This window comes from Lichenostomus cassidix, unplaced genomic scaffold, assembly GCF_008360975.1.
Source record: "Lichenostomus cassidix isolate B80296 unplaced genomic scaffold, HeHo_3.0 HiC_scaffold_40, whole genome shotgun sequence".
NCBI classification, from domain to species: domain Eukaryota; kingdom Metazoa; phylum Chordata; class Aves; order Passeriformes; family Meliphagidae; genus Lichenostomus; species Lichenostomus cassidix.
The window spans coordinates 2,744,646-2,765,494 of NW_028147459.1; the positions used below are offsets into that span (position 1 = coordinate 2,744,646).

A 20,849-nucleotide genomic window follows, 5' to 3' on the forward strand; every position below is an offset into this window, starting at 1 on the left:
CCCCTTCCTCCCTGCCCTCACTGTCACCTGAGGGACTGGGACTCCCTCAGTGACTGCAGAAGGGCTGATACCCTCTGCTGTCACCTGAGGGACTGGGACCCCCTCAATGACTGCAGAAGGGCTGGCTGCCCCCTTCCTCCCTGCCCTCACTGTCACCTGAGGGACTTCGACCCCCTCAGTGACTGCAGGACTGATACCCTCTGCTGTCACCTGAGGGACTGGGACCCCCTCAGTGACTGCAGAAGGGCTGATACCCTCCGCTGTCACCTGAGGGACTGGCACCCCCTCAGTGACTGCAGGAGTGATACCCTCTGCTGTCACCTGAGGGACTGCGACCCCCTCAGTGACTGCAGGAGTGATACCCTCTGCTGTCACCTGAGGGACTGGGATCCCCACAGTGACTTCAGAAGGACTGATACCCTCCGCTGTCACCTGAAGGACCGAGGCCCTGCCCACTGTGACTTCAGAAGGGCTGGGACCCCCTCCTCTGTCACCTGAGGGACTGGTGACTTCAGAAGGGCTGGCTGCCCCATTCCTCCCTGCCCTCACTGTCATCTGAGGGGCAGAGGAACCGTGAGGGTGGGTGGAACACCCCACTGTGACTCCGGAGGGGCTGAGACCTCCCCCGCTGTCACCTGAGGAACTGAGACCCCTTCACAGCGGGTCCAGAGGGGCTGAGACCCCCTTGCTGTCACCTGAGGAACTGGGACCCCTCCACAGTGAGTTCTGAGGGGATGGAAACCCACACCCGATGTCACCGAAAGGACTGAGGGACTACAAGGGGAGCAGAACACCCGGAGAGGGCAGGATATCCCCACAGTGAGTCTAGAAGGGCTGGAACACCTCTCCGCTGTCACCTGAAGAGCTGAGGGACTGCCGGGGGGAAGGAGGACCCCCGTAAGAGACGGGACCTCCCTCCCAGATAGTCCTGAGAGACTGGGATCCACCCAGAGTGACTTTCAGAAGGCTGTCACCCACCCCTGGCTGTCACCTGAGGGGCTGGGACCCCCACAGTAAGCCCAGGGGGCTAAGAGCCCCTCCAGCTGCCACCTGAAGCACTGCAACAGTGAGTCCTGAGGAGCTGGGACCACCTCAGTGTCACCTGAGGGGCCAGGAGCCTCCTTTAGCTGCATCCAGGGCAGGGAGGCTTCACTGCCGGCTGGGGACACCCTCCTGGCCACCTCCAGGATGCTCAGGGCCACCTTGGCTGCTACCAGCAGGCTCAGGACCACCACCCCAGGTGCTCCCAGGACACTCGGGACCCCAAAACTGCCTCCAAGGGGCCTTAGGACCACCCCGCTGTTCTTCCTAGGGGGCTCAAGACCACCCCCCAGCTGCTCCCAGGACACTCAGGACCCCCCGGCTGCCCCGCGGGTGTCACAACAAGGTGACAGCTCCTGTCACGACAAGGCGCTGACAACATGACACCGAAGGTAAGCCCCCCCCGCGTCTCCGTGGGGTTTGGGGGGGCTGTTTGTCATCCCCGGGCCCCATGACCTTTGCTGGGACCTTCCCCGGGAGCAGGAAATGGCTGCGACAGCGACGGGAAGGGGGAAACGAGCCCCCCCCACCCCAAAAAACGGGGACAGACAACCCTCCCCTACCCCCCCACACCCCCCCCAAAGCCCCCCCATGACAAGAACTCGGGGACACCATCGTTCCATGGCTGTATGTACACAGGGGCGCCCCGAAACCCGGCAGGGGGGTGCACACGAGTCGGGGGGGTCCCGCAAAGTGACAGTGCCCCCACTCTGGGGGGGGCGCGATTTGGGGGTGTCCTTCCATCACCCCACGCCGCAACTCAGCGCCCCCCTCCCTACTGATTCAGGAGTGTCCCATGTTTTCAAGGGTGAAATGGAGGGGGGGAGAGCTGTGACGATTCGGGTGGTGACAGTTTTGGGTGGTGACAATTTTGGGTGGCTCCCTCACGTGAGCCAGGCCAGTGCCAGGTAGAGCCCCAAGGCCAGCGCGGCCGTAGGGCCACCTCCGTCCCCCCAGGCCACCGGCACCAGCACGGCCAAGGCCAGCACCACCCCGCACCCCCTGAGGGCTCCCCCCAGACTTGTCCCCCGTCCCCGGGGTGGCCTCGCCGGCACCACCAGCGCCCCCTCCACCGGCCCCCCCCTCCCCAGCAGCACCGGGGGGCTGCACCGTCCTCCCCCCTCGTAGCGCAGGGCCATCTCGTTGGCCAGCGAGGTGTTGGGGGCTCGCTCGGGGAAGGGGGGACCCCCGTTTCTCGGGGGGGGGTCGCTGTCGCCGGGGTCCCCTCGCAGCCGGCGCAGGTGGGACAGGTAGAGCTGCTCCAGCTCCCGTGCCACCGCCTCGTCCTCGGCGCCCTGAGGTGGGGGGCACAGTTTGGGGTACCCCCGGTCTCGGGGAGGCACGGTTTGGGGTACCCCCTTCCTTGGGGAAAGGGGGCACCCTAATTTTGGGGGGGAAGGGGTGTTGTCTCACCTGTGCCGGGGGCTGCTCCGCATCCGGGGGGGGCGTTGGGGCAGGGTCAGGCTCTGTGGGAAGGAAAGAGAGACATGAGGGGGTGAGGGACCCCCAAAACTGCGGGGATCCCCAAAACTGGGGGTGTCCCAATAACTGGGGGTGAACCCCCAAAATCGGGGAGGGGGGGTGATACATACCTGTGCAGTGGTCGGGGGGTGGGGGCTGCACATCCTCCGCCTCCTGCGGCCTTTTGGGGGGACACGGGTGTGGGGGGGTCACCGGAGAGGACCCATTCCTCCCCCCAAATTAGAGGTGGGGGAGCACTATCTGCACCCCCCCAGAGAAGGTGACCCACATCCGGGGCCCGAGGGGTCCGGGGGGGACACAGACACGCCCCACAACCCCCCCCCAATTTCGGGGGGCACATGCGGGGGGGGAGGAGGGGGTTGACCCCATTTTTGGGGGTCCCCCATGCAGATTCCCCCCCCCCCATCTCTTACCTGCCCTTCCCAGGCCTCATCCAGATCCCGGGGGGTGGCGGCTCTCCCACCGCGCCCCCCTCCCCCCCTACGAGGGGTCCCCCCCCGCCCCCCCCCGGCAGCCCCCCCCGCCCCCGGGGGTCCCAAGGCCGGTATTGCCGCAGGCGGGTCAGGGGCAGCCCCAAAGCGTCGGCGAAAAGGACCCGCCGGGACCCCCCGCCCAAACCGGGGGGCGCGGGGCAGTCGGGGTCTCCCGGGGGGCGGCGGGGGTTCGGGGACCCCCGGAGGGGGCGCGGGGACGTCCGGGAGCGGGGGGGACGGGGTCGAGGCGGGCGGGAGGGGGGTCCCGCCGGCCGAGGGGTCATGGGGGGCAGGGGTGGGGGTCCCGGGGGTCTGGGGGGGGGTCTCGGGGCGCGGGGGGGGCTGGGAGGGGCCCCCCCCGCGCGGGGCACGCCGGGAGTCCGGCCACGGGGGGGGCGCCGGGGCGGAGGCGGGAGCCCGGGCCATGGCGGAGGGGCGGGGCCGGGAGCCGCAGCGCGGGGGCGGGGCCGGGGCGGAGGGGCGGGGGCGGGGCGGGGCCTGCCGGATGGGGCGTGGCCTGTTAGATAGGGCGGGGGGGGGAATTGAGGGTCTCCGGGGTGGGGCTGGGAAACGGCTGAGCCCCCCTCGGATTCCTGGGTTCCCTGAGGGGTGTTTGGGGGGTCCTGGAGACTGGGGGGGAACCCCAGCGGGTTGGGGTCACAAACGGGGTGTTGTTCCTGGGGGGCAAAGTGTGCCACCCCCTCAGTTATCTGCGACATTTGGGGGAGCAGTGAGGGTTAAACGGGGTGCCCCAGGGTGCCTGAGTCTCCCTGGGCATGTTTGGGGGGTCCTAGAGATAGGGGGACCCAGCGGGTGGGGGTCTTGAGGGGGTGTTAAAGGCCCCCCCGATCTCATGGGTCCCCAATATCTGGGGGAGAAAAAAGGGATCCCCCCAATATCTGATCCCCTTGGGGGGGTTAGGAGTGGGGTGGATCCATAGGGGGGGCATTAGCACCCCAAAAAAAAGAGCTTCAGTGCGAGTGAAAGCTTGGGGCGGTGCTGACCCCCCCCGCCATGGGGAGGGGGTGGAAGGGGTGGGGGGGGTGGAGGATTTTAGGGGCCCCCAGGACCCCCCCAGGTGTGGGAGTGTTCTCTGACATCACAGCCCATAAAAATCGGGGTGTCGATGCGGGCAGCGCGCAGGGTGCAGCCGGTGAGCAAATTTAGGGGGTCCGGGGGGGTCCGGAGGGGGGGTGTACCCCAATATCAGCTCGAGGGGAGGGGACAGCATGCGAGGACCTTCGCACGAGGGGCTTGGTGCCACACACGTGGGGCTGGGGGTCCCTTTGGGGGGGGACCCGGCAGGTGGCTATGCTTCACCCTCCTCCAAAATCCACCCCACACCCTCCCCGCCCTTATTTCCTGCCGTCTCGGCCTCAGTTTCAGGTCTCTTCGAGCTGGGGAAATCCCGGGGGTGGAAAAACTCCCAACCCCACCCCGAAAATGGGGAGGGGTCCCGACTGCTACACCCAGTGCAGCTTTGGAGTAAAACAGAGCAAAATCGGGGTTGGAAAGCATCAAAAAGTGACCTTTAGCCGAGTGGATTTTGGGGCCGTTTCCGTGGAAAAAAGGCAAAACTCGGGGCCTGAAGGTGGAAAAAGCCCCCTAAAGATGGGAGTGCAGGGGGGGCTTTGCCTGTTGTTTTTCCCCTTTCTGAGCAGTTTTTAGGGATTTGGGGTACCTGAGCAATTTGGGGCAATTTCCTGGCTTTTCGGAGGAGGATTTTGAGATGCTTTTTCCAACAGTGTCATTTTGGGGCATTTCAGGGAGTTCTGGCAGGATTTGTGGTGGCACAGGACATGGAGGGAGTGACAAAGGACCCCCAAAGGCTTCAAGGTGCCAATTTTGGGGGATTTCTGCCTGGCTGGTCTAGAGCTGTCTCCACCCAGCCATTTTGGGGCTTTCTACTGCTTTTTATGGCATCTCTGGTCATTTTGAGGGATCTTTACCCAGTTATTTTGGGGCGTTTCTCCTCCTTTTGACGCATCTCATCGGGGTCGATTTGGGGTGTTTCTGTCTGGCCGTTTTCAGGCGATTCTCTGCTTTTTAGGGTGTTTTTGCCCAGCTGTTTTGGGGCGTTTCTCCCCGTTTTGAGTTAACCTCTTTACGGCCATTTTTAGGGTGTCTCTGCCTGGCTGTTTTGGGGCATTCTGCTTCATTTTCGAGTGGCCATTTTGGGGCGTTTTTCCTCATTTTGGGATTTCTCTAGCCATTTTGGGATGTCTGTGCCATTATTCTGGGGCTTTTCTCCTCTTTTTGGGGTGTCTCTGCCTGGGTGTTGGGGGCGTTTCTGTTCCGTTGTTTTGGGGCATTTCTTGGTATTTTGGGGCACCTCATCCTGGCTGATTTGGGGTGTCTGTGCCTGGACATTTTGGGGCATTTCTCTGCGTTTTGGGGTGTCTCTGCCTGGCCAATTCAGAGTGTCACCATCCATCCATTTTGGGGCATTTCTGCCGTTTTTGGGGAGTTTCTCCCTGGTCATTTCGGGGTGTCTGCCCAGCTGTTTCGAGGCATTTCCTGGCATCTCTGGCCAGCTCGGGGTGTTTCTGCCTGGTCTTTTTGGGGCCATTTCCCTGCATTTTGGGGTGTCTTTCCGTGAAGCCTTTGGGGTATCTCTGCCCTCCCATTTTGCGCCATTTCTCCGCGTTTCAAGCTGTTTCACCCCACACATTTCAGGGCGTTTCTCAGCCGTTTTGGAGCATTTCTCTACATTTTAAATGTCTGTGCACCGACCGTCTTAGGGCACCTGTTTGGGTCTGGGGGGGCCCATCCTGGCCCCCCGCCCCCACTGTGACTCAGGGCTGTGGTTTCCCGTCTATAAATGGGAGGTGGAAGCGCCCGGTGTCGCCCAGAGCCATGGCAGGCGCCCGGGACCCGTGAGCTGGGGGCACTGGGAGCCACTGGGAGGGACTGGGAGGCACTGGGAGGGACTGGGAGCACGCTGGAGGACACTAGGAGGCACTGAGAGGCACTGGGAGCCGCTGGGAGCTACTGGGAGGCACTGGGAGCTGCTGGGAGCTACTGGGAGGCACTGGGAGCATACTGGAGGGCACTGGAGTGATGCTGGATGGGACTGGGAGGGCACAGGATTGATGCTGGGTGGGACTGGGAGAGCTCTGGAGTGACTGGAGGGCACTGGGTGGGAACTGGGATGGACTGGGGAGTGTCGGAAGGGGTTGGAGGATACTGGGTTGGGAAAATGGGGAGGCTGGGATGGACTGGGGGGACTGGGATGGACTGGGGAGTGTCAGGAGGGGTCGGGGGAGCACTGGGTTGGGAAAATGGGGAGGCTGGGATGGACTGGGGGGACTGGGAGGCACTGGAAAGGATTGTGACTGCAGCTTACTGGGGAATACTGGGAAGTACTGTAGGAAACTGGGAAGGAGTGGGAAGGTAACGATGGACTGGGATGGACTGGGAAACGCTGGGATGGACTGGGGAGATGCTGAGAGGGACTGGGTAGCACTGGGAGGGATTGCAGCTTACTGGGGAGAGACTGGAGTGGTGCTGGGATGGACTGGGAGGGACTGCGGCTTACTGGGGATACTGGAAAGCACTGGGGCAAACTGGAAATGACTCTGCGGCTTACTGGGGATACTGGAAAGGACTGGGGCAAACTGGAAATGACTCGGTGCTTACTGGGAGGGCTGCAATGACATTGCGAGGGACTGGGATGGACTGGGAGCTCAACAGGGTGATGGTGGATGGGATGAGGGCTCGGAATGGGCCCAGTCCCTACTGGGAGATACTGGGAGGTACTGGGGGGGTAACTGGGCCAGGGCGGGGTGGGGGGGCCGCTGTCCCCCCTTCCCCCCCGCTCGGGTTCCGGGACTCGCAGTGACGCAGGACCCGCAGGGGACACGTGTCCAGGCCTGTCACACACGTGTGTCACACGCACGGGGGGAGGGGCGGGGAGAGGGTCTGGGGGGGGGCAGGGAGAGGGTCTGGGGGGTCTCACCCCCTCCCCACCCCCCAGGCAGCGCCGCCCCCCCCGCAGCCCCCAGGACAGACCCACGGTGCTGACCCGGACGGACGGGGGCATCCCTCGGCGCACCCAGGTGGGGGACAGGACACCAGTTTGACCAGTTTGGGGGGGGCGCGGGGTGCGTCAGGATGGGGGGGTTCACCTATTACCCCCCCAAAACCCACAGGTGCCGCCCGAGGGGGGGTCGTGCCCACCCCTCCTGCACGTGCACCACCCCGGCGTGCTGGTGATGCGAACTCGGCTGCCCCCCGCCCACGGTGAGACCCCCCGGAGCCGCCCCCTCCCCCTTTCTGGGGGTGTCCCCCCTTTTGTGATCCCCCCAAAAAAACCTCCTCCAGGTCTCCCCGGTTTCGAATGGGGCCCCAAAGACCCCCCCGGCCGTGACAGAGACCCCTCACCTACCCCCGCCGGCAGCGACCCGCCCCCGCCGCCCCCCGGCGCTGCACAGCCCCCCAGGTGAGCGGGGGTCTTGGGGGGGGTTTTGGGGGGACCCCGCACCCTGGTTCTCACCCCCCACCCCCCAAAAATTGCCCCCAGGGCTCCTCGCCGTGAGCCGGGGGAGGTGGCTCAGTGCCTGCGGCAGCTGGAGAGGATCCAGGAGCTGGAGCAGCAGGTGGGGGGGACCCCCAAAAGTGCGCCCTGACACCCCTCAAATCCTGCCCCGACCCTCCCCAAGTGCCACGGGACCCCCAAAAGTCTCTCCCCCAAGCCTGTGCTCACCTTGTCCCCCCACAGATCTGGGACCCCCAAATCATGTCCTCCCTGTGCTCCCCCAAAATCTCCCAAACCATCCTCCCTGTGTCCCCCCAAACCTGTGCCCCTCCAGAATCCCCTAAAACCATGTCCAACCTGTGTCCCCCAAACCTGTGCCCCTCCAGAATCCCCCAAAACCATGTCACCCCCAGCCCATCACCCCCAAACCTTTGTCCCCCAAACCCATCACCCATACAAATCCCCACCATCCCAAGCCTCATGTTCCCCTCAACCCCCTTACCCCCCAAACCCTGTGTGTCCCCCCCATGTCCCAAACCCTGTGTGTGACCCCACACCCCATCTGTCCCCCCAAGCCTGTCCCCCCAAACGTGTCTCCCCTCAGCTCGCCCGAGAACGGCACCGCCTGGGGCTGCTGCAGGCGCAGCTCCTCCGGAGAGGAGGCCCCCCCAGCTCGGTAAGGGGGGAGCACACCCCAAAACAGGGGCTGGGGGGCTGGGACCCCCCCAAAGCCATGCCAGCCCCTCACCTGTGTGCTCCCCACCCCTCCAGGGCCCCCCCGGGAAGGGCCAGGCTGGGCTCCCCCAGATTTGGGGTCCTGCAGCTCCCCCCGAGGCAGAGAGAGACCCCGAGGTGACACTGCCCGCCCCGGGGCACCCCTGGGAGCTCGGGGGGCTCTGCCCAGGTGAGGTTCGGGTTTGGGGGGTGCGGGGGTGTCTCCCCAAATCACCGGGGGGGGGCTGGGTCCTGGCTGACCCCCCCTGGCCCCCCCAGAACTGGAGTATTACAGGCTCAGCACGGCGCGGCCTCCCTACACCTATGCCACGCTCATCCGCTGGGTCAGTGCCACTCCTGAACCCCAAAAACATCCCGGACCCCCCTGTGACCCCATCTGCCACCCCTGAACCCCAAAAACACCCTCGGACCCCCCTGTGACCCCATCTGCCACCCCTGAACCCCAAAAACACCCCCGGACCCCCCTGTGACCCCATCTGCCACCCCTGAACCCCAAAACCACCCCCGACCCCTGTGACCCCATCTGCCACCCCTGAACCCCTGAAAATCACCCCGGACCCCCTGACCCCCAATATTCCCACTGTCCCTCCCGTGCTCCCTCCCAATGTCACCAATGTCCCCCCCGTGCCCTTCAATGTCCCCAATGCCTCCCCAATCTCCCCAATGCCCCCCAATGTTCCCCAGTGTCCTCAATGTCCCCAATATCCCCAGTGTCCCCCGTGCCTTTCAATGTCCCCAATGCCCCCTAATGTCCCCCAGTGTCCTTAATGCCCCCAGTGTCCCCCAGGTCCCCAATGTCACCAGTGCCCCCCCAATACTCCCCAATACTCCCCAATGTCCCCAATGTCACCAATGTCACCAATGTCGCCCCAACGTCCCCAATGTTCCCAATGTCCCCAATGTCCCCAATGTCCCCCCAGGCCATCCTGGAGTCCCCGCAGCGGCAGCGCCCCCTGGCGGAGATTTACCATTGGTTCAGCCGCAGGTTTGGCTTCTTCCGGCACAACACCCGAACCTGGAAGGTGGGGACCCCCGGGACCCCCAAACCAGCCACCCCCGGGACCCCAAAACAGCCACCCCCGGGACCCCAAACACAGCCCGGGACCCCAAACCAGCCACCCCCGGGACCCCAAAACTGCCCCCAGGACCCCAAAACAGCCACCCCCGGGACCCCCAAAACAGCCACCCCAGGACCCCAAACACAGCCATCCCCGGGACCCCAAAACAGCCACCCCTGGGACCCCAAAACACAGCCCGGGACCTCAAAACAGCCACCCCTGGGACCCCAAAACTGCCCCCAGGACCCCCAAAACAGCCACCCCAGGACCTCAGACACAGCCCGGGACCCCAAAACTGCCACCCCTGGGACCCCTAAACTGCCCCCGGTACCCCAAACACAGCCCGGGACCTCAAAACAGCCACCCCAGGACCCCAAAACACAGCCCGGGACCCCAAAACAGCCACCCCTCAGACCCCAAAACTGCCCCTGGGACCCCAAAACAGCCACTCCAGGACCCCAGACACAGCCTGGGATCCCCAAAACTGCCACCCCTGGGACCCCAAAATTGCCCCCGGTACCCCAAACACAGCCCGGGACCCCCACAACAGTCACCTCTGGGACCCCTAAACACAGCCCGGGACCCCAAAACAGCCACCCCAGGACCCCAGACACAGCCTGGGACCCCAAACCAGCCACCTCAGGACCCCAAACACAGCCTGGGACCCCAAAACAGCCACCCCTGGGACCCCAGACACAGCCCGGGACCCCAAAACTGCCCCCAGGACCCCCAAAACAGCCACCCCAGGACCCCAAACACAGCCTGGGACCCCCGAACCAGCCACCCCGGGACCCCTAAACACAGCCTGGGACCCCAAAACAGCCACCCCTGGGACCCCAAAACACAGCCCAGGACCCCAAAACAGCCACCCCTAGGAGCCCTAAACACAGCCTGGGACCCCAAAACTGCCCCTGGGACCCCAAAACAGCCACCCCAGGACCCCAAACACAGCCTGGGACCCCAAAAGAGCCACCCCAGGACCCCAAAAGAGCCACCCCAGGACCCCAAACACAGCCCGGGACCCCAGAACTGCCACCCCTGGGACCCCAAAACAGCCACCCCAGGACCTCAGACACAGCCCGGGACCCCAAAACAGCCACCCCAGGCACCCCAGACACCCCTGGGTCCTCCAAACACAGCCCAGGAGCCCAAAACACAATATGGGAACCCCAACCAACCACCCCTGGGACCCCAAACCTGCCCCCTGGGACCCCAATACTGTCCCGGACCCCCCCAGCACACCCCACCCCCAAAACAGGGGAAACCCCAAGTACTTCCAGTGCCTCTCCAACCATCCTCAACGACTCCACCCCTCCCCACCACCCTCAAAACCCCTAAATCCTCCAGAAATCCCTCAGGGAATGGGAGGGATGTTGGTCCAGCCCCCCAATTCTGGGGTCTCGCCCCGATTTTGGGGTGTCCCCCTTCCCCCCAGAACGCCGTGCGCCACAACCTGAGCCTGCACAAGTGCTTTGTGAGGGTGGAGGCTGCACGAGGCGCAGTCTGGACCGTGGATGAGGCTGAATTCCGGCGAAAACGGGGCCAGCACTACCCCAGGTACCCCCAAACCCCATCCTGGGCACCCCAAAACCCCCCATGGCACCCCAAAAACCGGGGGAGCTCATAAACCCCCCAAAACACCCCGATAACCCCGAGGTGCCCCTCTAACCTCCACAGGGACTGCGACCTCAAGTACTTTATGCCCCCCAGGAGCTGAGGGGGAACCCCAAAACCACCCCAAGAGGAACACGACACCCCCAAATCCTCCCCAATCCACCCCAAAAGCAACACGACACCCCAAAACCGCTGCACCGGGATTTATTGGAATCATAAAGGAACCACTTTCCCCCCAGCCCCACACTGTGGGTGCATTTTGGGGGAGCTACACCTGCACCCCACATCCTCCCTGTGCGATGGGGGGGTCAGGACCCCCCCGGGGGGGTTTTGGGGTGCGGATCCCCCCGGATTTGGGGTCAGGCGTGGCGGGCACGAGCTGCCAGCAGAGCGTTCTCCTCCCGCAGCGCCCGGCAGTCGCTGAGGATTCGCTCCAGGCTGGCAGGGAGCTTGGCACTCGTCTCCCCCTCGATCTGGGGGGGCACAGGATTTGGGGTGGGGGGCAAAAACGGGAGGTGAAAATCGGGGGGTGAAAGTGGGAGTGGGAGGGCACAGAATTTGGGGTGGGGGGCAAAAATTGGGGGGTGAAAATGGGTAAAATTGAGGGTAAAAAATCAGGAGGAAAGAGTCGGGGAGGGGCATGGAAAATTGGGGGAACAAAGAGGTTAATTGATACCCCAATAGAGCTGGGGAGCCCCAGAGGCACCCTAAATCCCTGACTGCCCCAAAATCCACCCTGGCCCCCCAAAATCCACCCCAAATCCACCCCAAACCCCCCAAAACCCCACCTGCTCCTCCAGATCCCGGATCTCCCTCTGGATGGTCCCGGTGTCCTCGATGGTCCTGATCAGCTGGGCACAGTTCTGGGGTGGCAAAAAGAGAGGTTTTTAGGGATTCCCCCCAAAATTCCAGTCTCCCCTCCCCCCAGTGACCCCAAAAATTCCACCCGGACCCCCCAAACCCCCCCAGCCCCCCATTACCTCGTGGAGAGCCGCCAGGTACTTGTAGGCTTTTCTCACCACCTCGTCCTTCTTGGCATCCTGGGAGGGGACAGGGACAGTTTTGGGGGGGTTTGGGATAATTTGGGGGGTTCATGGGACAATTTGGGGGGTTTGGGATAATTTGGGGGGTTCATGGGACAGTTTTGGGGGTTGGGATAATTGGGGGTTCATGGGACAGTTTGGGGGGTTTGGGATAATTTGGGGGTTCATGGGACAGTTTGGGGGTTTGGGATAATTTGGGAGGTTCATGGGACAGTCTGGGGGGTTTGGGATAATTTGGGGGGTTCATGGGACAGTTTTGGGGGTTTGGGATAATTTGGGGGTTCATGGGACAGTCTGGGGGTTTGGGATAATTTGGGGGGTTCATGGGACAATTTGGGGGGTTTGGGATAATTTGGGGGGTTCATGGGACAGTCTGGGGGGGTTTGGGATAATTTGGGGGGTTCATGGGACAGTCTGGGGGGGTTTGGGATAATTTGGGGGGTTCATGGGACAGTTTTGGGGAGCACAGCTTGGGGGGGAAGGGGATAATTTGGGTTAATGGGACAGTTTTGTGGGGCAGAGTTTGGAGGGTTGGGATAATTCAGGGGACATTTTTTGGGGGTCCCAGCGCCCCAACCCCATCCCTTTGGGGACACTCCATAAAGGGGGTGCCCCTGAGCACAACCCCAGTCCCAGGACCCCCAAAATCCCACCCTGACCCCCCCACCTTGAAGAGCAGCTCATCGGTGACGCTGAAAGTCCTCTCCAGTTTCCCCACCAGGGCGTTGATCTCCTTCTGCAGCGCCCGAGTGTCCTCCAGGATCTGGGGGTGTCACCAGGGGGGTGTCAGAGCCCCCCAGAACCCCCTCCCCAATTTGGGGGTGCGCCCAGCCCCCCATAACCTCCCCCACATACCCACAGCTTCCAAAATCTCCCAAAACCCCAAACAGGACCAAAGGAAGCCCCACCAGACACCTCTAGGCTGCCCGAGGGACCCCAAAACTCTCCCTCCGCCCCCCCAAATACTCAGAGCCCCCCCAAATACTCAGAGCCCCCCAAAAAACCCCCAGAGCCCCCCCAAAATCCCTCCCCACCTTCCCGATCTCCTCCTTCTGCTTGCGGATGTTGCCCACGATCTCCAGGATGCGCTGCGTGTAGACGGCGCGGGAGACGTCGCGGGGCAAAGCCTCCAGCTCTGCCACCTGCGGGGATTGGGGGGTCACAGGGGTCCCCGAAACCCCCCCGGGCACCCCAAAACCGCCCCGAGCACCCCGAAACGCCCCTGAGTCCCGATACCCCTCGAGCTGCCCCGAAACACCTCAAGGTTTCCCTTAGTTACTCCAAAAAGGTTCAGGAAATCCCCAAATCCTGCTGAGCTCCACAAACACTTTGAGGGGTCCCCAAAAAGCCCCGGTGACCCCTGAGCCCCCCAAAAACATCTCAAGGGATCCCCAAAAGCCCCGGTGACCCCTGAGCCCCCCAAAAACACCTCAAGGGATCCCCAAAAACCCCAGTGAGCCCCAATTCCTCCTGAGCCTCCCCCAAAATGCCTCAAAATCCCTCCCAAGCAACTCAGTGATTCCCCAAACCCCTCTGAGCCCCCAAAAACACCTCCAGGTTCCCTCCAGTGACCCCAAAACTCCCCTAGAACACCTCAGAGTGCCTACCGGCAACCCCTGAGCCCCCAAAACACCTCAAGGGATCCCCCAAAAACCCCAGTGAGCCCATAAATTCCTCCTGAGTTCCCTCAAAAATCCCTCCCAAGCATCTCAGTGGTTCCCCAAACCCCTCTGAGCCACCCTAGAACACCTCAAGGCTCCCCCAGTGACCCCAAAACCCCATTGAGCCCCCATAGAACACCTCAGGTTCCCCCCAGTGCCCCCCAAGATCCCTCAGGGTCCCCCCAGAGCCCCCCAGTCCCACCAGCTGGGCGTGCAGAGTCTCTTTCCGTCGCGCCTCCTCGGCGGCAGCGCGGCTGCGCTGGAGCAGCGCCCGAGTCTCGGCCAGGCGCCGCGAGGATTCCCGCTGGGGGGACAGGGGGGGACCCCAAAATCACCGGGAGTTGGGGGGAAAGGGTCAGGGAACCCCTAGACCCACCCGGGAATGGGAACTGGAGACCCCAAAATGCTTGGGAATGGACTTGAGTGTTCTAAAACCATCCGGAAGGGATCTCAGGGACCCCAAAACTGATGAGGAAAAGATCTGGGGACCCCCAAACCCAACTAGGAATGGGAAATGGAGACCCCAAAATCCCTGAGAATGGACTTGAGTGTCCCAAAACCATCAGGAAGGGATCTCAGAGCCCCCACAGGGACCCCAAAACTGATGAGAACAAGATCTGGGGACCCCCAAACCCAGCTAGGAATGGGAAATGGAGACCCCAAAATCCCTGAGAATGAATTCCAGGGCTCCAAAACCATCAGGAAGGGATCTCAGAGCCCCCAGGGACCCCAAAACTGATGAGGAAAAGATCTGGGGACTCCCAAACCCATGGAAGGGTCAGGGAATCCCCAAACCCACCCGGGAATGGGAACTGGAGACCCCAAAATCCCTGAGAATGAATTCTAGGGCCACAAAACCATCAGGAATGGGAGCCCAGGGACCCCAAACCTGACAAGAACAAGATCTGGGGACTCCCAAACCCAACTAGGAATGGGAAATGGAGACTCCAAAATGCTTGAGAATGAACTCCAGGGCCCCAAAACCATCAGGAAGGGATCTCAGAGCCCTCAGGTTCTCTTTTTTGTCCCCAAAACGGATGAGGAAAATATCCGGGGACCCCCAAACCCATAGGAAGGACCCCAAGCACCCCAAAACCAACCTGGGAGGAACCTGGGGACACCCAAACCCACCGGGGAACAACCTGACACCTCCCAAAATCACCAGGAAGGAACCCCACAACCCCCATGTGAGAACGAGGGCACCCCAAACCCCCTGGAAAGGCAATCCCAGCCCCTCAGGGACCCCGAATTTCCCCCCCGTTACCTGAGCGGAGTCGCGCAGGGCGCGCAGCTGGCGATACTCGGCCAGGAGAGGCTCACGGTGTCGCTCCCACTGCCCGGCCAGGCTGACGATGCGGCGACTGCTGGACTCCACCACCAGCTGTGGGGACCCCCAGAGTGCTGGGACCCCCCCAGACTGCACCCCAAACTGACCCCCAAGCTGCTGGGACCCCATGGACTGCACCCCAAACTGACCCCCAGACTGATGGGACCCCCCGAGGGCCCCCAAAACTGCCCACTGTACCCCAAACTGACCCCCAGACTGCCCAGTGCCACCCCAAACTGACCCCCAAACTGACCAAATCCCCCCAAACTACTGGGACCTCCTGGACTGCACCTCAAACTGACCCCCAGACTGATGGGACCCCCCAGACTGCACCACAAACTGACCCCCAAATTGATGGGATCCCCCTGAGAGCCCCCAAAACTGCCCAGTGCCACTCCAAAGTGACCCCAAACTGACCAAATCCCCCCATACTGATGGGATCCCTCCGAGAGCCCCCAAAACTGCTCAGTGCCCCCCAAACTGACCCCGAACTGCTGCCACCCTGGGGCCATTTTATCCCAAACCTCCCCGCATTCACTGTGACCCCCAAACTGACCCCTTGAGGCCCCCAAAACTGCCCCCCAACACCCCCAAACTGCTTCCACCCCTGTGGCCATTCTGTACCCCAAAAACTGACCCCCAAACCTCCCACATTTTTGTGACCCCTTCCCCCCCAGCCCCTCACCTGCAGCTTGGCCATGTTGTTCTGAGCGTCTGGCAGCAGCTCCACCGCCCTGGCCTTGACCCTCAGGGCTTCCTCACGCCCCCCCAGAGCCCCCCGGCCTTGCTGGACCTCAGCCTCGGCCTGGACAGGGGATGGGGTCAGTCAGAGCACCCCAAAAACCCCCCAGAGCCCCTCAGGACCCACCTGGGCATGAGGGGTCAGTCAGGGCACCCCAAAACCCCCCAGGACCCACCTGGGCATGGGGAAGGGGCAGTCAGGGCACCTCAAAAAACCCCCAAAACCTCCCAGAGTCCCCCAGGACCCACCTGGGCACAGGATGGGGTCAGTCAGGGCACCCCAAAACCCCCCAGAGCCCCCCAGGACCCACCTGGGCACAGGATGGGGGCAGTCAGGGAACCCTAATACCCCCCAGAGCCCCCCAGACCCATCCTCAGGACCCACCTGGGGATGAGAGGTCAGCCAGGGCACCCCAGAACCCACCTGGGGATGGGGAAGGGGCAGTCAGGGAATCCCAAAACCTCCCAAAACCCCCCAGACCCATCCCCAGGACCCACCTGGGTGAGGCTGAGCTGGGCTGCCCGAATTTCCCCTCTGCACCCCTCGATCTCAGCCTCCAGCCTGGCCAGGGTCTCCTCCAGCGCAGCCTCCTCGCTGGCCTGGCGAGACTTGGGGTCCTGGGGAGGGAAAGGGACCCAGAGTGACCCACAGAGCCATCGGTGGGGCTCAGAGTGACCCACAGAGCCATCAGTAGGGTTCAGAGTGACCAACAGAGCCATCAGTGGGGCTCAGTGACCCTAGAGTGACCCCATAGAGCCATCGGTGGGGCTCAGAGTGACCCCAGAGTGACCCCATAGAGCCATCGGTGGGGCTCAGAGTGACCCCAGAGTGACCCCATAGAGCCATCAGTGGGGCTCAGAGTGACCTCAGAGTGACCCCAGTGACCCCAAAAACCCATCACTGGGGTTCAGAGTGACCCCAGAGTGACCCACAGAGCCATCAGTGGGGCTCAGAGTGACCCCAGAGTGACCCACAGAGCCATCGGTGGGGCTCAGAGTGACCCCAGAGTGACCACACCCCACTCTCACCTCCTCGGGGCCCTTTGGGGTCTGCAGGGTCTCGGCTGCTGCCTGGATTTGCTGCAGGAGGACTTGGGGGTCCTGTGGGATCAGAGCCTGGAGCAGGTCAGAGCCTGGGGGGCCAAAAACACCCCAGAGCCCCCCAGAAACACCCCAGAGCCCCCCAAAAACAACCCCCAATACCCTCAAAACAACTCCCAGTACCCCCAAAACTACCCACAGCACCCTCAAAATAACCCACAGCCCCCCCAAAAACAACCCCCAGACCCCAAAAAGAGTCTCCTGCCCCCAAAACAACCCCCAGCCCCACAAAAAATGTCCCCTGCCCCCCCAAGAACAACCCCCAGTGCTCCCCAAAATCAACCCCAGCCCCCAAAAACACCCCAGCCCCCAAAATCACCCCCAGCCGCCCCAAACAAAACCCCAGGCCCCACAAAACCACCCTCAGCTCCCCAAAACCAACCCCAGCCCCAAACCCCCCAGCCCCCAAACACCCCCAGCCCCCCAAACACCCCCACCCCCCAAACCAACCCCCAGCCCCCAAAACACCCCCAGCCCCCAAAACACCCCCAGGCCCCCAAAATCAAACCCCAGCCCCCCAAAACCAACCTCAGCCCCCAAAACCAACCTTCAGCCCTCCCTCAAAAACAACCCCCAGCTCCCAAAAACCAACCCCCAGCCCCCCAAAACCACCCCCAGCCCACCTGCTCGTGGGTCAGGTGCTGGGTGCGGGTGAACCGAGACCCCTTGGGCAGAGCCCCCCCGGCGCCCCCAGCCCCAAAAGCCTCCTGGAGCCAGGCAGGGTCCAGGGGGGGTCCCGGGGAGGGTCCTGGGGGGCACGAGGGGCAGGCCTGCCGCAGAGGCTCCAGCGCCCTGAGCCGCGCCCGGAGCCGCTTGCGCCCCACGTATTCCTGGGGGTGGGAAAAACGGGGGGTCAGACAGGCAGAGACCCCAAATAGCTCGGGGGGTCTCACCTGGGGGGGCAGGCGGGAGGCCAGGCCGGGACCCCCCCATTCTGCCTCCCAGTCGTGGCGAGCGCTGAGCTGGGCGGCGTGGGATTCCAGCAGGGCTGGGGGGCTCTGCGAGGAAAGGGGGGGCTGCGCTGGCACCGGGGGGGCGACACCCCCAAAATAGTCCTGTAGGTCTGCGGGGATAGCGGGGGGTGAGCTGGAACCCCAAAAAACAAGGACTGCCCAAATCAACCAGGTGTTGCCCCACTTTGGGGGAAAGAAATACTCCCCTGGCCCAAAAAATTTTATATGGAGATTCCCAATTTTGGGGCAAATAAATCCTCCCCTGACCCCCCAAAATTTTATATGGAGATTCCCAATTTTGGACAAATAAATCCTCCCCTGAACCCCAAAAATTTTATATGGAGATTCCCAATTTTGGGGCAAATAAACACTCCCCTGAACCCCAAAATTTTATATGGAGATCCCCACTTTGGGGGAAATGAATCCTCCCCTGAACCCCAAAATTTTATATGGAGATTCCCAATTTCGGGCAAAGAAATACTCCCCTGAGCCCCCAGATTTTACATGGAGATTCCCAATTTCGGGCAAATAAATCCTCCCCTGACCCCCCAAAATTTTATATGAAGATTCCCAATTTTGGGCAAAGAAATACTCCCCTGACCCCTCAAAATTTTATATGGAGATCTCCTATTTTGAAGCAAACAAATACTCCCCTGACCCCCAAAATTTTATATGGAGATTCCCAATTTGGGGCAAATAAACACCCCTCTGACCCCCCAAATTTTACATGGAGAGCCCCCATTTTTGGGCAACAATGGCCCCATAACACCCCAAATCTCCCCCCAGTTCTTACCTGGTGACCCCCTACTTCGGGGCAAACAAATCCTCCCCTGACCCCCCACAATTTTATATGGAGATCCCCCACTCTGGGGCAACAATGAACCCCCAATTCTCACCTAGGGTCCCCCACTTTGGAGCAAAAAACGACTTCACAACACCCCAAAATCTCCCCCCAGCTCTCACCTGGCGATCCCCCGCTTTGGGGCAAGACCAGGGGACAGGTAGTGAAAGGGTGGAGGTGACTCGTGCCCTAGGAAGGGTTAATTTATCGGTTAATTAATGGGTTAATTAACGGGTTAATTGCCCCCCAATTAGGAAGGGAGCCATTCCCCCCCTCGTTCACCTGCAGCCGCTGCAGCCGGGCCGTTCGGCACACGGGGGGCACCCAGGGGGTCCCCAGCTGCTCCCGGATCTGGGCGCCGATGGCTCGCAGCAGCACCCCCGATTTCCCTGCCGAGGGGGACAACGAGGGGCTCAGACCCCTCGAAACCCCCCCGCGGGGCTCCCCGGAACTCCAGGAGAACCCCAAAGTCCGTACCGGGGGGCTCGGCGCCGCGCTCGCCCTCGTCCCGCGGCAGCTTCTCCACGAGGAAGAGGAGGAGGCGGCGAGCGTCGTGCTCGGAGCTGTACAGGAAGGTCTGGTAGCCCACGTCACCCCCGAAGCCCAGCTCCTGCGGGAAGGGCAGCCATGGGGACACCCCGAAAATGCTGGGGTGCCCACCTTTCGAGATTGATCTCTTTGCGGGGGGAATAGCGAGGTTTGGTATCGCGAATCCTCCCTGCCGCGGGAGAGCGGTGAGGTGAGAGGTTCCCCCCGAGTTTTGGGGTGTCTCGGGGTTTTTTTGGGGTACCTGGCAGGCCGCGGCCAGGTCGGAGGCGAGGCGGAAGCGGGCGGAGATGCCGGGGGGCAGCAGGGGGCTCAGCGGGGCTCCCAGCGCGGGGCGCACGGCGCGCAGACATCGCACTGCCGCCTCCACCACCAGCTCGGGGCTGAAATCCCGCACGCTCTGCACCTCGGGGGGCACCGCCCTGCGCAGGGGGACAGGAAGGTGGGGAGACCCCCAGAGCGCCCCCAAACCCGCGGGGATCCCCAAATCATCACATCCCTGAGATCCCCTTGGGATGGAGCGCAGCGCTCGGATCCCAAAACTCAGGGTGACCCACTGACCCCATCTCCGGTGTTCCCCCAGATTCCCTGAAACTGCTCGTGTCCCCCAGAGACCCCAAAACTGCCCCTCGAAAGTACTCAGGTTATACCCCGTGACCTCCCCCAACGCCCCCCAGGACCCCCAAATATCCCCACACTCCCAAATCCTCAGGGTGTTCCCCACAACCTTCCCAGCTTCCCAAATTCCAAATTCCCACCCAAACTCCTCGGGGTGTCTCCCAGCCCCTCCATCCCCTCCGCCTCTCAGACCCCCCAAAATTCCCGAGTGTCCCCCAGAGACCCCCCAGGTTCCCGAGCCCCCCATACCCCCTCCCGAGCCCCCCAAACCCCGCGTTCCCCTCACTCACGTCCCCGCCTGGCGCAGCGAGTGGATCAGGATCTTGTCCACCTCCTCCATGGCTGGGGGTGTCTGGGGGTCCCAAATTCTGCGGGACGAGAGGGGATTTGGGGAACCCGGGGGGCTTCCCCCACCCAGCGCGCGGCCGCCGGTCACGTGAGGGGGGAAAGGGGCGGGGCGCCGCGCGCGGGGCACGATGGGAGTTGTAGGCAGCGGGGGTTATAGCCGCGGGGCATGACGGGAGTTGTAGGCAGGCGTTGTAGAGCCGCGGAGCATGACGGGAGTTGTAGGCAGCGGGGGTAGAGCCGCGGGGCACGACGGGAGTTGTAGGCGGTGGCGTATGGCGGGAAATTGCGGCGGTGTGAGGGGAGGGAAAATGGCGGGCTGGGGTTGTGAGGGCCGTGAGGGGTTATGGAGGCCATGAAGGGCCTTGGGGGGTCGTGAGGGGCCAAGAGGGGCCATGGGGGGCCATAAGGAGTTATGGAGGCCGTGAGGGGTTTTGGGGGCTGTGAGGGGCCACGGGGGGATGGAGCCCATGGGGAACGCGAGGGGATGGAGCAATGGGGGATGTGGGGAGGGAATGGCGCCCTGGAGGTGTCTGAGGGGAAAGTGGGACCTGTGAGGGGTGGGAGGGCAGGAAATGTCACCTGTGGGATTGGAGGGGCAGCTGAGGGGGAGACAGAGCCTGTGAGGGGAGAGATGTGTGCATGTGGCACTTGGGGACACGTTCAGCGGTGGCCTTGGCAGTGCTGAGGGAACAGTTGGACTCGATGGTTTTGAAGGTTTTTCTGACATAAACGATTCTGTAATTCTATGAAAATGGAAAAGCGGCGCCTGTTTGGGGACACTGTGACACAC

At 62.7% G+C, this 20,849-nt stretch overlaps 3 protein-coding genes across 7 annotated transcripts; 1 reads left to right on the top strand and 2 right to left on the bottom strand.

The window, feature by feature from the left end:
- Positions 1-133: 133 nt before the first annotated feature.
- On the top strand, positions 134-11,082 carry FOXP3 (forkhead box P3). 4 transcript variants are annotated; one of them, XM_085046623.1, is made up of 12 exons: positions 134-819; positions 1,345-1,433; positions 6,973-7,054; positions 7,148-7,238; positions 7,320-7,437; positions 7,519-7,594; positions 8,078-8,149; positions 8,245-8,377; positions 8,467-8,531; positions 9,129-9,230; positions 10,702-10,823; positions 10,944-11,082. In XM_085046623.1, exons 4-12 carry the CDS (start codon positions 7,211-7,213, stop codon positions 10,981-10,983), a joined length of 756 nt encoding a protein of 251 aa, XP_084902749.1. In that variant the 5' UTR covers positions 134-819; positions 1,345-1,433; positions 6,973-7,054; positions 7,148-7,210; the 3' UTR covers positions 10,984-11,082. The 4 variants fall into 4 exon arrangements, with proteins under 4 accessions (XP_084902749.1, XP_084902748.1, XP_084902750.1 ...); XM_085046622.1 differs by having other exon boundaries at positions 134-1,433; XM_085046621.1 differs by lacking the exon at positions 6,973-7,054 and having other exon boundaries at positions 135-819.
- LOC146422566 (uncharacterized) lies at positions 1,656-3,446 on the bottom strand. Its single transcript, XM_085046620.1, has 4 exons — positions 2,937-3,446; positions 2,634-2,683; positions 2,455-2,507; positions 1,656-2,336 (listed from the first exon to the last, which is right to left on the bottom strand). Exons 1-4 carry the CDS (start codon positions 3,278-3,280, stop codon positions 1,926-1,928), a joined length of 858 nt encoding a protein of 285 aa, XP_084902746.1. The 5' UTR covers positions 3,281-3,446; the 3' UTR covers positions 1,656-1,925.
- On the bottom strand, positions 11,069-20,151 carry CCDC22 (CCC complex scaffolding subunit CCDC22). 2 transcript variants are annotated; one of them, XM_085046619.1, is made up of 17 exons: positions 20,002-20,151; positions 19,338-19,515; positions 19,025-19,157; positions 18,830-18,936; positions 18,670-18,736; positions 17,647-17,816; positions 17,377-17,583; positions 16,682-16,753; positions 16,151-16,270; positions 15,597-15,716; positions 14,849-14,965; positions 13,787-13,888; positions 12,958-13,065; positions 12,591-12,686; positions 11,861-11,920; positions 11,669-11,743; positions 11,069-11,353 (listed from the first exon to the last, which is right to left on the bottom strand). In XM_085046619.1, the coding sequence occupies exons 1-17, from the start codon at positions 20,049-20,051 to the stop codon at positions 11,240-11,242; spliced, it is 1,896 nt and encodes a 631-aa protein (XP_084902745.1). In that variant the 5' UTR covers positions 20,052-20,151; the 3' UTR covers positions 11,069-11,239. The 2 variants fall into 2 exon arrangements, with proteins under 2 accessions (XP_084902745.1, XP_084902744.1); XM_085046618.1 differs by having other exon boundaries at positions 16,682-16,768.
- Positions 20,152-20,849: the final 698 nt, after the last annotated feature.